At 29.6% G+C, this 20579-nt stretch overlaps 1 protein-coding gene across 8 annotated transcripts in view; it reads left to right on the top strand.

The window, feature by feature from the left end:
- The window catches only part of LOC118193430 (uncharacterized), a 123925-nt gene extending 103699 nt beyond the window's left edge, over positions 1 to 20226 (top strand). For 6 of the 8 annotated variants that reach the window (XM_035364523.2, XM_035364518.2, XM_035364516.2 and 3 more), the window contains 2 exons: positions 11071 to 11235; positions 18294 to 20226. In XM_035364523.2, the coding sequence (XP_035220414.2) occupies positions 11071 to 11235; positions 18294 to 18299 (171 nt within the window). In that variant the 3' untranslated portion in view covers positions 18300 to 20226. The other 2 variants (XM_035364517.2, XM_085825205.1) reach the window with 2 other exon arrangements.
- The last annotated feature ends 353 nt before the right edge of the window (positions 20227 to 20579 follow it).

Genomic DNA, 20579 nt, shown 5'->3' with positions numbered 1-20579 from the left:
CCGGATTCAATTAGAAGATTAAGGAACAACACAATCTGTAACATTAACTGAAATAGATAATTAGATAATTTTAACCTATCTTATACCGTCCATTATACATTAAACGCGCATGCGTAAACGCATTATGCTTTTACGCATGCGCAGAAAGATTGTAGCTTTGAGGTCCAGATTATAGATCATTCCAGATTATGGACGTCCAGATTAAAGACTTTTGACTGTACTTTGCAACAAGTCCTGGCAAATATTGTATTTTACCCCCCTTAATTCTTTCATGGAAGCATAACCTGAAACATAAAACAACAGTGGTAAAATATCGGAACATTATATATAGAAAAATCTTTAATTTAGTAAATTTGAATAATCATCAATAATCACAAATGTAAAGATATAATCCTTATCGTAATCTGGTAAAAGAGACGTTAAAGGGACATTCATATTTGATAATGAAATTATAATATTGCTTTTAAAATGAAGCTTCTCACTTTCTAATTATTGTAGGTAATTAATAATTTGAACCTGACATTTGCCAATACATTCCAAAACATGATTCAAGAGCATCAGCTTGAAATTTTCCTAACAATATGTAATCAGTCTCATACTTTTGAAACAAATAGGGAATCAATTGAATGAATGCATCTGTAGTTGTTATTAATGCCTGAAATACTTGTGGTGATAAAGTTTCTTTTATTGAGACAGACTGTTTCCATATCTTAAACCACAACACTAGTTTTTTTAAGAACTTAACCTGCTCAATATTCCGAGAGTTAACACATTGTAGTCGGGACACGTAAAATTACGTTTTTCGCAAAGTGTGCATAGAGGATAAGTGACGTAGTAGTATGTTTTTTTATGGACTCGTGCTAGAATGTGGGAAATGTAACTAATATGAGTAACTATATGTGTGTATGTTTGTTATGCCGCTTATTTATACATAGTACTATGCAGGTATAAACATTACCACAATAGATTAGGTATGGGACGGTAAGGTCATAAATCATGATAAATGAGCTCATCACAACACATTATACCTGTAAATTTACGAATTTGGGGTTGTTTTATTTTTAGTGAATTTGGGTAGTTATCGGTGTTTAGATGTTTTCTTAGGAAGAATGGTATTTTCCACATTTCAAACCTATATTATTTTCAAAAATGGCTAGTTTTTTAGTGATATTTTGTATTTTTAATAATTATCTCGAGTCGAATTTATTATTGAACTCTTTAAATAATTGTTTTTCCTGTAAAAGTGGTATAGTTATTTTTTATATATAAATACTCTAAATACTGATAAAATGAGATACTGTGACAACAAAAGCAACCAGGAAATTTGTGCGGACAATTTGTCAGATTATTCATGTGATAGTGATATTGATAGGCAGAGTGAGGAGGCGAGTGACGACATTATTCCATGACCTTGAAAATTTTACTTAGCAGCAAAATTCGCAAGGATTTTTCAAAAAATCGCCTGCTCCCACCATAACACACCAACGTGAAGCGCCCAACAACAATGTGTTGATAGCAGCACAAAATTTATCATTAAAGCGCTTTCAGAATTGTTTTTACAGTTTACAATTTTCGACTTTGTTGTAAATACTGAAATAAAGTCACAAGTTTCATCTAAGTTCATAAAAACATCTGCATGATCCTTTGATATACATTTTAATGCTGCTATGTTTTTTTCATTAAAATTTGAAGTGCTCGTTTCACATTTTGTTTTTTAATAGTTGAAAGATAAAGAGCTTTATTTGTAAGTAAATGGCCATATTTAACAATGGAAGATTTCTCTGTACCATACATCATTTCCAAATGTTTAAAGTTAGCTTTCTTTAAAATATAATTATTTTGTAAATCAGAAAATGTAATTAATTTTTTGTTTCACCAATTATTGCTTACTGATTTTAACATATGAACTGTGTCAAAAAGAAAGAAAAGAAGCCTTGAATCATCTAAAGAGTGCTTAATATATGGCTGCAAAGTTTTATTAGGGGTAATTAAATCAAATGTACGTTTATTCACAGCATTATTATCAGAAATCAAACAAACAGCTTTAAATCCTATATTTTCTAATGCTGTTAAAATCTGCTGAGTCATACCTTCTAAATCATTAGTTTGCAATCCATTTGCTGGATCAATACTAACTACATCCTTGTATGAAGAAAAAACTGATATCATGAAAACCTGAGCTGTTTTGGCAGCATGAGAACCTCCATAAACAGAACTACCTTCAGAGTTGAACATAGGCTGAATGTAAATTTCATCTAATAAAATATTTACTATAAGTTCTTGTTCATTAAGAAAAAATTTTTTTCTCTCTAAATAATTATTGCTGCCAGCCAAACTTAATTTTGATAATGAATAACTACTTACAATATTGCATAAGACTCGAGTACTTGGAATACATAAATAGTCTCAGTTTAGTAAAGCATTGCATGCACAGGAAGATTGTACAAATAATGCTGAAGCTAAAATTGTAGTTCTATTACTGTAACACCTATAAATTTTTTATACTTTTAACAATTATAACTGCTCTATTATAAAAGAAGTATGTTCAGAATTATCTGAATTACAATCAACAGAATTTTGTAATGTAATTAGATTCTAACACAGATGGGAATGTTGTATTAATAACAAACACAGTATTAGCAAAAAACATTTCAAGTTCATTAAATCATATAATACTGAAATTCTATCAACAGCGGGTGATTTTTGAAAATTTTTCTTTCTTACTTTTCGATTTTCAATGTACACTTCAAAATTTGTCAATATGTAAGTGATGCATCCCAAAATTTTTGGATAATTTTCATGAGTTGTATATAAACATAAGCGAAGTATATCATCATCATCTAAGCAAAACCATTTATTTTAAAATTTACTAATGTTTTGCCAAAAGTAATTAACTGCGCTTTGAGGTCATTTTAATGCATTTTTTCCCCCTAAATCAGCTTTCTGCTAAAGTAAACTTTCCTGGATGGGTTTTTTTTATAATTTACTTCTACATCAACAAGTCTGGGAGGTTTGGATTTATTTGCACTTAAATATGAGGAAACATTTTCAAATATACATGGCACAGTGCCTTAAATGAGTCCAGGTATTTTTCTGTTATATTCTTTAAATTCATTTAAGATCACATAGTTCTTTTTTATTATTTGTAATTCATCAAAATGCTTTATACAAGTTATCTTTATATATATATATACTACTAGCTCTTGGACTTAGACTGTCTACTAGCTCTTGGATAGCGAAAATGCCTTTTTCCTTTCTTAAATTCTTAATCATTGCGACACGACAATTAGCCAGAAATTAATTAATTTCCATTCACTAGTATTTTTAAAAAAATCTTAACAGACGGTCTCTCTCAGATAAGAACTCCACAAAATACATCCCTCAAGAATTCCAAGTCCCACCCACTACCATAAATTTCTTCACCCAAGTCTTGCCGACTGATATAATTCAAAGCCCCTACTGCCGCTAAGAATTTTCAGACACCCTACACTTCTGAGTCAGACACGAAGAGAACACACTGCCAACTCCCCCACTAGAAAGAATGTAAGTTACTTAATACCTTTCTGGCCTTTATATCTTCATGTACATTCACTGATCTTATTTATATTATTTTCTATTTTATTTTTATATTATTTTTATATTATTTTTATGTTCTCTTTGATTTGTTTTTGCAAAGTTTGCATTATTTATCTTTTTTATAATCTTCTATGTTTATTTCAACTTTACTTTGATTTCGATTTCATAATGACAATTTCCAATGTTTAATTTCTACAAATAATATAGTACTCAAATACATAAAGATGATAGTGTCGGGGACGATTACTCGAGTTTTACAAGATTTCTCTACAGTAATTGATTTTTACTCCAAATTGAATTGACTAAAATGCTTCATGAGAATCAGTTCTTTGAGTAACAACTATTCGCGGAAATATTTGGCCTGACTAGAATTGCCGGTTTGGCTTTAATTTATAACTCGAGTAAAGACGAAACACTTTCATATTTACGTATTTCTATCAATTATTGATCATTGAACGGGAGATGGTTTGTTCCCCTTGAAAAGTCAACTAATTTCCGATCAATGACAATAATTACATGTTTTAATTTTTACTTTTGCAATTGTAATATTATTCTTCGTGATGATTTAACTCCAGTCCCCATTAAAACATTATTAACATTTTGCTTTCAAATTACTTCAAAACATCTTTCAAAATATAACTTACCAGTATGGATGCACACTTTTAAAATAATTCTACTTTAATTAAACTTAGGAGATAATATAATCAATTAATCAATATGGTTTAGGAAATAAATTATTATATATATATAATTTGCTTAAATCTCAGGGAATTTTCCTTATCCATTCAGCTCTTCTTTTAGGTGATTTAGGTAAAGAGTAAGTAGTGACATTTTCATTTTTGTCATAATTGGATTTGCAACCAAATACACTGCAGTGTTGAGGCATTCTATACTCAAATATGCTATTAAAGAGAAATAAACAAAGTGAAGAATTACTAATGCTCTCTACCAAACAAATATTCAAAACAATTTTATGCAAAATATTCAAACTAGAGTAAATGCTTTCGATGTTAAAACGAAACATTTGGATAGGCTTGAGAACAGCTACGAGTTTTCCGAAATAAATCTAAAAATTAAAAAGATATATAACTAAATATAGGTAAAACTGTTATTTACCATTACATAAAGCTTAAGTTATTTAAAATCACTTAGAATAGCAAAATAATCTACTTGCATAACACTATTAGCAAAATATATATCCAAACAATTCATGACCATGGATTTGCAACCACACACTTCCACAAGAACAATCTGGATCACATGACTGATCACATGACAGTCATGTGATCCAGATTGCACTCTATAATGGCCTTGAAGTGCCTCTATAATGGCACTTCAAGGCCATTATAGAGTTGGCTGTGATAAAAACACAGTAACATATATACAGTACAAAGTCCGAGATCCCAACTCGTTGGGACTTCGGCGATTTGGGATTTTTCTGGATCATGTGTTTAAATCTAGTAAGATGGCGTGTAGATATTATAAAATAAAAAATAGGAAATCGTGATTTATGAAATAATGGAGCATTTATGATTATAAAGGGTATCAAAATTTACACCCCCCCCAAATTTATTTATTTGTTTACTTTATCAAACAATTTTTGCAATGCTAATTGCATTAGTTTTTTTTTTTTTTTTTTTTTTTTTGTGCTAATACGTTTTCTTTAATTCTGTAGACAGGCAAAATTTCTTGTTCAATTACGAAGTTCCACTGTTCAAGTTCTGTAGTTGCTGTATTGAGAATTCCAATTTACTTGTCAATTGAAATTTTCATTTTCAATAATCTCTCTATCACTTTCTTTAGTATCAGTATTAGTATTTTCAGGATCTAGAATATACTACAGATTATGCTGTCTGTTGATTGATGATTGGAGCATTGTCATCGCTATGAAAAACTTCTGTTAAATCATCTTTATTTATTACCACTTCTCCACATTTCTTACAAAATCCATTAATTGATTTCACCTGTGATTTGCGATATTCATAAACCTTCAAATTCACGCCTATCATCTCCATCATCCTCAACATGAAATATAATAGCTGGCCATAAATTATGCCAGGCACTTTTTTAAGTATTTGAAGGCACATCCTCCCACGATCTCTCAATGCTCGACACGGAAGATTTTATGCTAAAGTAGTTCAAAAATTCTCGGATAGTCTTGCCATTTTTCGAGAAGTTAAGCACGTATTTTAAAAATGTTACTTTATATTTGCATTTTAGCCCGCGCACTATTCCGATATCCATAGGCTGAATGATGGACTTGGAGGACTTGAGAGGAAAGAATAACATGGATACATTATCTTTTACTAAAACTAAGTGAAATATGAGCCGAACAATTATCTATAATCAGGACAATTTTTGTGTATGAGCTCAACCAGGTATTTCATGGTACATATTGTCAGAAAAGATTAGTTTCATCAGCATTGTAAATTTGCCCTGGAGATAACTTTTAACTATTAATGAATTTAGTGAATTCATCTGCAAATAGTTCAGCAGCTTCAGCTAAAGCTTTTTCACCTGAAATTTTTAATTGCATTATACTGGGCGATTTTAAAATTTGGTTAACCAATCTGTCGGATATGTTCACTTAGTTTTTAAGTTAATTTCTTCATGAAATATTTTCGTGTAAGCCATTAGCATTGGATTTGTCAATGGCACGCCCTCGCTGAAACTCCATCTGACCCATTCAATCATCACTTTGTCATGACCATCACGTTTAGCATAGCGAATAATTTTTCTGTTATTCATTGCGAGTGTGGTGTCAGAATCCATAAAAAATAAACATAAAGTTCCTTTTTCTGTTATGTCATCCAAACTTTCCAATGCCATACTCCTTGCATCATTCTGAGACGGATATATCTGTATTCACTTTTTTGTTTAATGGACATTGAAACAAGCTTTTACTTTGTAGATCGTGTTGCAGCTTCAGAATTATAAACTCTTTTTGACATAATTGAAAGTTCGAACTTTAATTTTCATGAAACTGCTGTAATTATAACAGCTTGAAAAAAAAAATAAGCTGAATCAAATCAGGAAGTTAAGAAACACCACAATCTTCTATATTAACTGAAATTTTTGGAATCAGTAAAATGTAATTTTAGTCTAGCTTAATAGCATTCTCTATGCATTATTGGTGACTATACATTATTTATTTGAGATTGACGATGAAAGACAAGTTGTTCATTAAATTTTGCCTTGCTTCTGTCGTGCACAATTAAGCCTGAATTGCATTAATTTAGTTATTTATTATACTTATGTCTATTTCTTGAACATGTTTAAGCCTTGTTGGAGTCCTGAATAAATTAAATTCCCACATATACTTAAGCTTGCTGAGGATCTGGGCTAACTATTTTGCTGCCTGATGCAGTCTCTGTTGGTCCTAAATTCTGCTACCAAGCACTTAGTTTTAAATTTTTTTCTGCTCCATAATTTTGGGTTACAGTGCTTTCCTTAAATTAAAAAAAACAAAATTATCATCCCTTAATTTTGTTACTCGGTGCTTCTCTAAATTCCAAAAAATTTTTTTTCACTAAATTCTGCCACCTTATGAGTTCTGGTGCCGGTTCTGGGTTTATGTGAATAAAAAATCGGTTATTCTTAGTTCAAATGGTAATCAAAATGTAATCTTTTGGCGTATGAGTATCGTTAACAAATCCTTTTTTAGCATACGGAAAGAGATTTTTATTAAATTATTCTTCAACATTTAGCATATTTAACTTAAATCTGTAATAATTACCAAGCGTAATGTCAACATAACTTTTCCATACTCTTTGCCATTCAATTACTAATATGAAAAAAATTGTATAGGCATTGCTGTAATACTCAAGTTGTTATGTGTTGGTAAACATGCAGTGAAAGCAAAATATACTAAATAATGATTTGCCAGGTTGGCATCAAAGATGTAAAATATTAGTAGTTGTGAAATGGATGATGTTGCTATGTAGAATGTTTCAGTTTGAAAGGTATGCCAAGCAGATATGCAGCTACAGAACCAAATTAGTGATCACATAGGTTTATGCTAAAATGATTGTTTGCTCAATAATAAGGTACTTTATTTAGTGCCAAAGTGAAATTAAGAATCGGGATTCTCCACAAGTTTTATTGTGGGGAAAAACCAAATGGGCATGCGTAAACCATAAAAAAAAATTCCTTAAAAAATTTGTTGTGGCTTTAAGGTCTGGGTTTTAGATCATTCCGGATATTGGATGTCTGCATCTCGATCGAACTTTGTACTGTATATGGTTATTTTGTACTTCTTTGTTAAAATCAATTTCTGTTTCTATTGTCCATGACTTCAGAATTACAGCTATTGCCATGTTGGAATATTCCTGCAGTTCTTCAGAAACTAAACTTTAGTCTGTTTGGTTGACCTCTGTGAGGGACACAATTGCTAGTGAAAAATATTCAGCAAAGTTTCAAAATATCCCAGGTAACTGGGACATCACTTCCAGTGGAACTGTTTCTTCCAGGAAACCTCCCGTTTAAACCAATACTACCAGAATCTCATTTCTCTGAAAAGTCCTATAGTTTTGCAGGTCGTTAGATGTTGATAAACCTTTAAAGGAATTTTAGTGTTGGAAATGTTATCAGTTATTTCACATTTATTTATGTTCCATCCAACAATAGAGTATAATTATGAATAATATACTATTATACTTACTCATGTATTTTATCTTATTATGTATATCTTTAGATTTTTTTTCAGCATATGATTAATAGACTTCTGATTTATTGGAACAAGCTGAAATGTAAGGGTATGTAAGGGGTAAAAAGATATTAAAATTAGTATCTTTGAAATTCAGAATACAGCAATAAGTCTCTTCATAATGTCGTTTTAAATGCATAATGTTCTTCATTTAAATCTTTCCTTTAGAATTTTTTATATGCGATTTTTCCCTATTTTTGACTATGCGATTTTTCCCTTTTGATTTTCAAAATGTGCCATTAACATAAAAGGGGAGAATTTGCAAGTAACTAAGTTATTTCAAAACAGTATCAGTCATATTGTATTTTCAAATTGATGTTTTGTTATTAATCTTCTGACTGGTAAAAGTCATTAATGTCATGTATAAAAGGAATACAAAACTATTTTTTAAATTCATGATTATCTTAAATTTAATGCTGTCTTGCATTCATTTGCCAACATAACACTATCGATGCTTTGATTCCATTTAAATATACCTTTGTTCAAGAAATTAATCCAACAGCATTTTCAATGTAAGCTGTGTTTGGTGTTAAATTAGTAAGTGTTCTAATTTTTTTACAAAGACAATTATTAGAAAATGCAATTTTGATTTAAAAAAATAATAACAATGTTTTTACTCTAAATTAGTGGTCTCAAACTGGTGGGCCACATGCAATCCCAGAGCCATTTTATGAAGCCCACGAATACATTTTAGTTATGTATTTGTTGTAATTACAAAGCCAAAAGTTTTGCAGATGGTAAGGTTATTGAAACAACTAAAAGATAAACTCAGCTTTCATATGAGGTCTGAACAATTGAGTTTGTTGCATTGCTTGAAGAAACTAAAACTAAATGCGAAGAAAATATTTAGTATAACGGGATGAAATATGTGTTGAGGAGCCATATTAAAACAGCTTTTGATTTTAATAAATGAAATCAAAATTTTTATAACAGAAAACCTTAAATGAGCTATATAATGATACATGAAATATCAGATTTAGCATTTCTTGTTGACGTAAGGCTATTCAAATATTTTCAGTAAAGAGCTACAAGGAAAGAATAAATTTAAAATAATAGGCATTTACTAGTATTATTACATTTTTTAACTTAAAAATTGCAATTATTGGAAACAACTTGAATCAAAATATTTCGTGCGTTTCTTAACCACTTGCGCTACGACTAACCTTCGTGGTAGTGGTGCCGTGTGCTACAATATAACAAGCGGTAAAGTGTCTCATTTACGCCGCTCCGTGTCTGCGAGTGCAATCCAGAGCTGTACCTCAAGAAATAAACAATCTCGTTGTCAGGCGACGTGTGCACCACGTTATTTTGATTTTTGCACGTGGTTTGAAATAAAAGCATTTCGACGTGCATAGCACGTCTTTTTAGTGCAAGTGGTTAATCTTGAATCCTGCTCTATTATTTCAAGTGAAAAATTTTAAAAATGTGGAATAAAAATAGCATTATTATGACAAGAGTTTGGAAAAGATGTGTCAGTTTTTAATTATTTGTAGTCCAGTATTACATTATTTCCATAACCATTAAAATGAAAGACAGAAACATCAGCAAATATACAAATGGAGTTAATTAGTTTACCACTATGCTACAAATTTCTTTAAAGATTTCAAGATGCAGATTTAATGGACTTTTATTCATACTTGTCAAAAAGTATATACCCTCAGTTAGAAATTTTTACAATAAGAATAATAGTTTTGTTTTAGAGTATTTTTATAAATGAATAGTTTTTATTTATTTATTTATTTATTTATTTATTTTATTTTTTGCAGTTGAAAACTAGTAAGTCTGAGAAATGAACACAATTGACCAATGAGCATATACTGATGAAAATAATGTCTAGTTATATTTCTCGAATGTTAAACTTTATCAAAATTGAAATGCCATAAAGTGTTTTGACTGGATGTTGTAGTTTATGATTTTTTTACATAAAAATTATATATATATATTCTGAATGCATCAAAGAAAAATTTAATAAATGAAAGAAAGATAACTGCCATTATTCTCACATTTTGTCCCTCTTTGGAATTTTTCTGTGGAAATTTGAAATGTTTTTATGAAATCTCTTTATTTTAAGTAAGTTATTTGATGATTGATTCAACATACTGCAATTATTTCAAATTAAATATCAGAAAATTTAACCTTAGTCTGTCAATATGTTTGAAACGAGAAGTGTCACCAAGAGAAATTTCATGCAAATAGCAAAATTTAGACTTCAGCTAATAAATATAAATTTGAATATTTCTCTTTGCATTATTATTAATAATATTCATTCTGTTTTGATGACTGTCAAAGGGATTAGTACCTAAAGAAAATAGGGGGAAAAAAACCTAAAGAAAGAATCTTGTAATTTTAGTCAGTAAAAGAAGGCAAAAATTGTCTGAAATAAATTTTCATTTAAATCACATTCAAGGCAAATAAAATTTTTAAAATGTAGTTTTTAAACATAATATAAACTCAGCACAGCGCTTCTCACAAACGTGTCGCACATAACATCAGATTATAAAGCGATGATGTATATACATTAGAGGTAAATACAGCTCGATATGTATTGTACACACATGCGTACGCACAAACACGAAATTCACTGTAATTTTGTTTGGCCATTCAGCTGCATTCAGTCTGCATGCAGTTGAGTTTAAAACCACTGCTATAAATTGTTAATTATGTGACAATTATTCAATCAATCTTACTTGAACCATTAGTCAAATTTTCAGAATTAATGCATATTTTTAATTTTTATAATATTTAGTTTAATGCTTCATTGAAATTCTTTGTTTTTGTATGTTTTTCAGAAGCTTCAACCTCAAGTTCAGGTACCTGAAAGATTTGCAAATGTATTTTCTCGGGTGGAAATAAAAGAGAAAAAAGCCCGTAAAGATTCTCCAAGTAATGCTTCTCTTGCAGATTTAATTAAAAAACGGAAAAAAATTAAGCGTAAACTTGGGATAAGGGAGAAGGTATATTTTATTTTATTTTTATATTAATTGTATTTTTCAGATTTTACTCTCATTAGTATCCAGAAGCAGTCTTTTTAAATGAGTAACTATGTAAACAGCTTTCTTATCGATTTCATTAGAAAGGAGGAGGAGAAATGATTTTTTTTTTCCATCAAAACTAAATCTCATAACACTTAGAAGTTAATTTTTTGAATTATGTTTATTTATTTATTTTGTGTTCCTCCTTATATAAAGAATACAGAAAAATTGGTATGAAGAAGAAAAATTCTGTATCCATCGAATTTCATGTAATCCATATGTTTAACTTGATATAATCCTTGGGACAATATTATGCTATTTATAATTAAAGTTTTATTAATTGTGCTGAAGCTGCATAGTAAGCAATAAGTTTTATTCATCTCCCAGGAAAAGGAGGGAAAAGATTTCCCCCCCCCTAAATTTAGTTTGTTTAACCTTGTAGTAAATAGAGGGGATGAAACAAAATCACTCATTTTGATTATTATTCTTTGAACTGTGGGGGGGGGGTTGATTTGTTCTTCTTGATATGTCATTTAATCTCTTCAATGGCAATTATTAGTTTCAATTTTTGTTTCTTTTTTTGAGGGTTTGTCTTTTGCAATTTTTCTTTTATATTTGGAATTTTGGCATACAGTTGCACAAGTTTTTGCCCTTGTTTCCTGGGAGATGGTTGTTTCTTGTTTTTATATATAATTAAAATATGTATATACACACACATATCATACATACTTTTTATTTATATATACATATATTTTTTTTTATTTGTATTACACTTAAATCATGGCTAATAAACTTCTGTGTTTGATTTTAAGGAGCAGTAAACAATAGTTAACAATAACAGAGGCTGTAACTCAGCAACCTTTATACATAACTTCTCTGTGGTTAGAGAATAAATACCTCAAGTTAGTTTAACAAAGTTATATCATTAGAATAGTTCCGTTTAAAGATTTAGATATGGTTTACAGATCAGCAGTTGTAACGTTTTTGTGCAATTAGTTTTTACGAAATTTCATGACTTGGAATACTTTCCATCTGTCTGTCTGTTTCGTTTTTCAGTTTCGTGCTGTTTCCATCCTGTCACCAGCTCACCCATATAATCTCCATAGGAGTTTCAGATGTATCTACTAAATGTGGTTCAGTTACCAGTTTCATAGCAGAAGTGTGCTAATCAAAATCTGAAAAATCTTTTCAGTATATTCTTCTATTAAAAAATTCGAGGCACTTACATATTCATTGAATATTTTATTTTCAAATTTTTACTCATTCAGCATATTTGCTAGCTCCGGTAAGTGTTCTGTAGATATGTTTGAGTGAGATAGCCATGTTTTGAAAAATGTTAATTATTTCAAAACATTTGGATCTTTTGCCACATTTTATGTATGTTCTTTGCTCACAGATATTTCAGTTCCTTTGTTTTGTCATGATATCAGACAAAAATGATGTTTTTAAGGAAAATGCTTCATCTGATAAATCCTTGTTTTCCTTGTTCTTGATAAAAATTTAAAATTAATTGTCGTAAATTTAAAACTTTTATCAAAACCTGCTCTCTCTTGATATCCAGCGAACCTTGCAATAGTGCACTAGATTAACACTGTACGTTCCCTCATCTAAATTTAACATCTACCGAAATTCGTGACGATGCATTGCATTTAATATACATATATAGATAGTTGACAGTTGACGAATATAGTTAAGAGTCTCAATAGTTCAGTCTAGAGCATCGTGCAGAATGCAATAAAATGATTTAAATTTTTTCAAATTGACAGTTGACGAATATAGTTGACAGTTGCAATAGTTCAACCAAGAGCATCGTGCAAAATGCAATAAAATGGTTTAAATTTTTTCATTAAATTAAATGGTTTATAATTATATAATATATAATTATAAATATATATAATTTCATTAAATAAAATGGTTTAAATTTTTTCATGTAATTAGGTTTTTCTTTATTAATAAATCCTTTTTTGTCTCTCATGAAAGGTGTGTCTTTGGTGCAGACACTGACTAAGTTACTCACATTTAATCATAATCGATGACATGTATCTTTAAAATATTTGAAAATGTCAACTCCACGAGTTCTTTCAGTTAGTGTACCCAGCACAAAAAGTTCTTTGTAACATTGAAAGTCTTAAATTACACCACAAATTAAATAGAAAACTTGTACCATGCCAGCTTTCAGTGCTTTCATCTAAATCCGTGTTTCCCAACATGGGGCCCACACCCCACAAGGGGGCAATTCGAATATGGACTCGTCCAGAGTTTAAGGGGACAAAGGACGTTCAAACGGGACAAAAAATGTTCTAAATATGTTCTAAATATGAAGTCAAAATTTTTCGAAATTTCTTTTTTTATTTCCCAAAATAAAGAAAAATGTAAGTTATGTATATGTAAAAAAGTTTTTAAATTGCGTTGCATTTTAAATATTTTATGAAGAATTTTCGCTGTAGACATGGACATTTAAATTCTTTTTAAAGCATTTAAATGTCCATGTCTGTCATTGTGTTGGAAAGCATAATGTAAACAAATTATGCTTTCCAAACGTTTCACGCACATTTCAGCCAACAGATTTATTTTATTTTTTACTGTAGGAATGGCAACTGGTATATTATTCTTTCCTTGAATGGCAACAGCAGCTGCTTTTAGCTTTGTTTATATTGATCTTATTTTATTTATTTATTTCAGCCCTTAGTGAAATGAGGGGTGCAAGCAAGAAAAAACGTTCGTCGGTATTCGGTATTCGGAGGCATATTTAAAATTTGGTTTCATACCCGGTCCATAAACGGTTACCTTTTGTCTTTTTATGCCAATAATGCCTGACCAACAAATCAATGAAACTAGGTCGTCTTGAGGCACATTTGAAGGCGAAACATAATGCTGATATTAATTCAGATTCGAATTATTTTCACACTTTAAGGAAAATTTTTGAAAATAAAGTAATATTAAAGTGTCTATTTACTGCTCATAATGCAACTGTTAATCGTGCTCTTGAGGCTATTTATCAAATTTCATTACTGATCGCTTAATCTGGGAAAAGCCATACTATAGGGGAGAATTTAATCAAACCGTCAATATCAGCATTTAAAACTGTTCTAGACAAAGACATTAAAGCTATGCCACTAAATAATAATACTGTTTGCAGAAAAAAGATTAAATGAGTGAGGATATTGAAATACAACTTGTTGAAAAGCTGAAAACAAGAACATTATCAGTGCAAATAGATGAACCAACTTTGAGAGACAGTGAGGCTGTACTTGTAACTTATGTAAGATATATTCATAAAGGGGATTTCGCCGAAGAAATGTTCTGTAAATCATTACAAAGCACCACTACCTCCAAAGATATTTATAGTAAGCTAAAAAATTACTTAGATATAAAAAAATTAAAAAATATAATACATCTTGTACTGCAGATGGTGCTCCTAATATGATGGTTGAAAAATAAAATAATGTACGGAATAAGAAAAAGGGTTGCTTAAAATTGATAAAAGATGAGAATCCAGAAATACTTCTTGTGCATTGTGTTATTCACAGAGAAAACCTGGTAGCTAAAAACAATTCGCCTGTTCTAAATGAAGTACTAAATTCAGTTATAAAGTGTATCAATGCTACTAAGCTAAGGCCAAATGTGAACAACTTTTCAAGTTATTTTATGAAGAACAAAATATGAGACTTGTACTTCACACTGAAGTAAGAAGGCTGTCGAAAGGGAACTGCTTTATGGAAAGATTTATGGAACTATTTGATACTCTTAGTTATTTTTTAAGTGACAAACCTGAAATGAAAAATCCGTTAACAGATAATAAGAAGGCAATTGTGAGTTATTTAGCAGATATCTTTGAAAAATTAAATATATTAAATAAACAACTTCGAGGAGCAAATAAAACTTATGATGCAAAAGGAAGGTATTTGGTTTCATTATCTTTGTTGAATTATGTCAAGCATTTACTATTTACCACAAAAATTTTGAAAAGTCTCATTGGCTCCAAAAATGTGACGTGACTACCGCTATACTTGTTATTGTCAATCATCTGAAAATTTTATCGACTGATTTAAAAGATTTTGTAACTTAAAACAAATTGATTTTCCAACTTGGATGATGCAGGCAATGCTTGTGGATTCGGCTGATATTTCAAATATGCAGTAAAAGAAGAACTCGCAGAAATGCAGAATGATGAGTCAATTAAAACGTTATTTAATATAAAAGGAGCGATGACATAGCTTTGTGAGGAAACCAGAATCAGATATCCAAATGCAACAAAATTTGCAAAAGAGAACTATTGTTACCGTTTCCAACTTCATATTTTGCTGAATGTGGATTTAGTGTCATAAATAATATTTGCTGCTTAAGAAAAAAAAAGGGGGGAATCGGTTGGGTATAATTAAACCGGGAGACTTGAGACTCAAGTTATCTAAATTGGAAACTGACATAAAATTTCTTTGCAGTAAGTATCAAGCGCAAGGAACTCGCTAAATTTAAATAATAAAAATTACTAATACTTAAAACAATAAACTTTCACTAAAATGAGTTTTTCCTTGAATTTCAGTTCTCCATGTTTTGAAAGTTCACTTACTGTGTTTGCTCACAAAATTTTGTAGTCTTTTCTTCCTAAGAGCTATCATTCAAGTTTCTTTCGTGAATATTTCAATTTTTAAGTATTAAAAATTATGTATATGGTAGGGGAGCTTAAAAATTTTAGAGAGAATTAGGTTGGGCATAGCACAAAAAAGGTTGGGAAACACTGATTTAAATCAATTGAAAATAATCATCTTCATTTTGTTTAATTGTATGAAGCTACTCTTTACAGTTTGAGTTAATTCGTGCTGTCAATCTGTTATAGTCAGGGCTAGCATCAAAGCTGGTCCAGCAACAGGCAGCAAAATTTAGGGGTGGCAGAAGTTTTAGAATTTAGAAAAGAATCAAGCAGAGAAATTAAGGGGTGTTTAAAATGTTTACAATTTAAGGAGACATAAGGTGCGGAAATTAGTACAGAAGAGATTGCACCAGGCGGCAAAATGTCTTGCTGTCCTTGTTATAGTTTTTCTGGAAAGGGCAGTTATTTGTATTTATCAACTTTTTTGGATTTGACATAGTCACTCTTTCTACTATATATTCTTTAATTATTTTTGCATCATTAAATGGTTTACTTTGCCTCTTCTTCCAATAATCTATGATATTTTGTAAGTAACATTAACTGCAGTTGTATTTTTCCTTGCGAATACTCTAAAAGATACCTGTTGATGATGCATTCATTTTTCAGTTTTTGTACTGCATCTTATCAAGATTCACCTTCTAAATTGAAATTTTATTTTCTTTATGAATCAAATAGTGGTTTTTTTTTGGGGGGGGTGTTTGCGTTCCCTCTCCCTCTTCAAAATAAGTTGAAAGTGTGTTGTAGAATAAACACACATTTTTATCTTCCACAGAAGAAAAAAAATAATGTAACTCCCACTCTACATTAAATGTTCTGTTAATTTTCTTCTCTTACAATTTTACATAATGGCGAAAAAACAAAAATCAAATATTTTTAAGAAAGTATATACTTGCTTGAAATGTACTGGTTTCCAAAAATTGAGGAAAAATTGCAAAAGTAGCGATAACTCGTTAAAAAATGAACAATCTGTATAAGACCCATTTTCAAATTTTGTGTACATATGCTGTCTCAGAGGAAAAGAAAGAAAAAGCAAGATAAACTAATATTTGAAGCTTAATATGAGCATAAAGATGACTATAAATATATTTCTTTAATTTAAAATATGAAAAAATTAATTGAACATCTTTAGATATAAACTTAGCAAATCAATAAAAATAATTTGTCCTCCACTTTATATCAAGTCTGTTATCTTGAGATTATTTTACCCCTGTCAGTTTATAAATCTGCCTAATGGGGGCAGTACATATTCAAAGTAGTCACACTTAGCTTGACTAGTATATATATGTCAATGAATATGTACTGCCCCTTTTAGGCAGATTTACAGACTAATTTTGGGTAAAATAATCTCAAGGTTTTGACTCATCTCAACAGGAAGTGGAAGACAAATTGTTTTCTTATTGATTTTCTAAAGGAAAAAACTTCTGTAATTAATTTTTATCACGATTATAGCACACTAATAGTTCATATTTAAAATAATTTAACTTATTTATTAAAAAATGAATTAGGTTACAAAACGAAGAGGTAGAATAACATAAAACTTGAAAGAGACAGGCCTTTTTGCGTGAGATTACGTTGTTTGAGATTTATATCTAAAATATTTCAAATTTTTTTTAATATTTTAAACTGTAGAAATATGTTTATAGTCATCTTTATGCAATGAATTATTCAAATTAAACTTGAAATATATTTTATCTTGAATTTTCTTTCTTTTCTTCAGGAATAGCATGTGTAAGCAAAATTTGAAAATGGGCCATAAAATCTGAACATGTTGCCAAATAAGAGTTGCTGAATAAAAGTGCAGTATGTAAATTAGTGGCATTGCATTCGCTCAACCCTGCAGATTTTGCTGTGATATTGAGATAACAAATCTAGGATAGCCAATTCGTAATAATAACCCCCAGGCAACATTTGCCTGAAGAACTGCAATGGAGAACTACTGGGAGACTACAGGCAGAATAAAGTCAAACAGAAATGGCCAAGTGGCTAAATGTGAGTCTTTTTGTGGTTCATAGAATTTGGCAACAATTTCTAATCAAAGATTTGGCATTCAGGAGGTTCAGCCAAGGATGGTCAAATGCCTATGACCGATATTTGTTATGCACACAAAGGAATAAAACCACAACTCTGATTCAACTTAGATCCTCCCTTGCTGAAGCCACTGAAATATTGGTGTCAACATAGCTATAGTTTTATCCCTGACCATGTTGAAATGACAGTGTGGAATTGAATGCCTATGTATACTGTAATTGGTTATGAATTGCAATTTATACAATAGAATTGGTTTTATATATTTCAGAATGTAATTAAAATTTTAGAATTTATTAGAAATGTTTTGAATATTCATAAAATAAAGTTTTATATGTTTTTTTTTTTTTTTTTTTTCCCCCAGGTGTGAGGCTGCATAATGAAATACTTCAAGAATTATTTTTGTACATTTTAAAATCATGTGTAAGGAAATTCTAAATTATCTAAATTAGAATGAATTCTGCGTTTTTGTAATGAAGTGCATTTATTTCTTACTACAGTTTTTCAAAAATTTATGTGCATTTAAACAAATATTAATCCTGAAATAATTAAATTGGAAATTGTTAAAAGATATATGGCAAGTTCATCTGGCTGAGTATAACTAAATTGTTCTATGTCTATAGTAATTTTTATGTAAAAAAACAAAAAAAAACCTTGATTATAATTAGAAGTGCTGTTTTACGAGCATTATTTGTTTACAAATATGGGGTACTGATTGAATACGTAATTTAGAAATTTTTGAAAAGCGAAGCTAAAGTGTTCCCTCATGTAGAGGATTAAGAGCTTATGAACTAAGTTAAGAGCTTATGGACCTTTCATCTTTTCATACTTCATCTTAATTTCTTTTGATCATTTCATAATTGAACTTAAATTATATAGAACTTAAATATTAATTATTTTATAAATGAATGAAGTAATTATTTCATATTAATGATTTGTTTTTGTAATGAAATAAATTACTTTGTATTGAATGAAGCAAAAGAGGGAAATTGTACTAACTGAAATTATACATCAACTTCATAATGTGTAAAGTATTTAAGAAATGTGCCTACAGGCTTGTTTCTTTTTATCCAAGACTCGCGCTGATTTTGCGAGTAAAGGTGTGCAACTTTTTATTTTTAAATGTTAAAGGATAATGCAAATTTTAATGTTTCAAATTATTATCATACATAAACCACATAAAATATCTGAGCATCCCCATTCATACTTTTGATAGTTTTATAAAATTATATACCTTATTTTTATGAGAAGTGCATGTTGTTACTTCAAAGAAATAAAGCCTGTAACAACCTTTTTTATATAATTTAAATTGTTAACAGTGGAAATATGACTTTTTTTTTAAAAAAAAGCAGTTGATATTGAAATAATGATTAGTGTTGCTCAAGAAACAAGCATTAAATTTTGTAATTTTAAAATGTTAACTGAAATGCTATCATGCAAATAAATTGAATGCAAGTAGAAGTTGCCACAGAATAATTAACTAAATAGTTTCACTTTGTAGTTTTCATTTTAGCTGAATATCTAAGATATCAGCATATATTTTGCCAACAAAATTCTAGTCTATGTTAAAAGTTAAAAAAATTATTATTTATAAAATTTGGCTTCCTCATCATTCTTCTCTCCCTCCAAAAGTTTGATTATAGATCATGTACTGAAATGAAATTATTATTTTAAGGCAGTTGAGTGCATTTATTTAGATGTATTCATTGGTATACAACTAACGTGTGACTATCGAAATGGAGATAGAAAACCACAGTAATGTGTGATGTTATACTTTTATTTTCTAATCAAAATTATAAGTTTTCATTTTAAATATTCACCAAGTATGAATGATAAATAAATTTGCTTACTCAAAATTGTTTTGTTTATATTGGAAAAAAAAAAAAAAAAAAAAAAAAAAAACCGAAGCTTGCTGAGTTATTTTATTGTGAAATGCAAATGTGTTTTAAATTCAATCTTACATTTAATCAATATTTGACAAGTTACATGTGTAGTTTTTCTTTCTTGATTTTTGTGCAAATAGTGTTTTTGTTTCACTTTCTGTAATGTGAACAGTGTAATATCTCTGTGCAGTTAATTTTAAATTCATACTATTTTGTATGTGTTTAATGCTAAATCATGAAATTAAATTTGAAGCAAGTGTTAATTAATTTTGAAAAACAGTTTACCTGCTGGGCATACCACACTATATGTATTCATTCTACTGTTTATATACTGTTTTTGGATGTGTGAATTTTTTTTTAAGGTTTATAATTGTATTATTTAAAAAGTCAGTAAAAATCTGTTTGTTGTATTGCCATGTGTGTTATTTTCTTGGACAATTCCTAGTTTAAATGGTTGGTTATTCCTAGTTTAAACAATATCCCCCTCACCCCCCAAAAAAATGTCTTAGAAGCTTTATTTACATACATAATGGATCTTGAGTATGTGCTTCCTCTTACAAATATTTTTCTGAAAAAAGCAGAGAATTTTTATAAATTTCTGCATTGGCAGTGGGGGAGTTTTATATGCATAAAAAATTAACCCTTTGCTTTGCTAATCATGTCTACCTTTTACAAATATTTTTCTGAAAAAAGCAGAGAATTTTTATAAAGATAATTTCTGCATTGGCAGTGGGGAGTTTTATATGCATAAAAAATTAACCTTTTGC

Source organism: Stegodyphus dumicola, chromosome 10, assembly GCF_044657685.1.
Source record: "Stegodyphus dumicola isolate Sdum_Otavi_A_Nest chromosome 10, ASM4465768v1".
Classification (NCBI taxonomy): Eukaryota; Metazoa; Arthropoda; class Arachnida; order Araneae; family Eresidae; genus Stegodyphus; species Stegodyphus dumicola.
The sequence above is the reverse complement of the archived record's forward strand: the minus strand, read 5'-3'. Positions and strand labels throughout refer to the sequence as shown.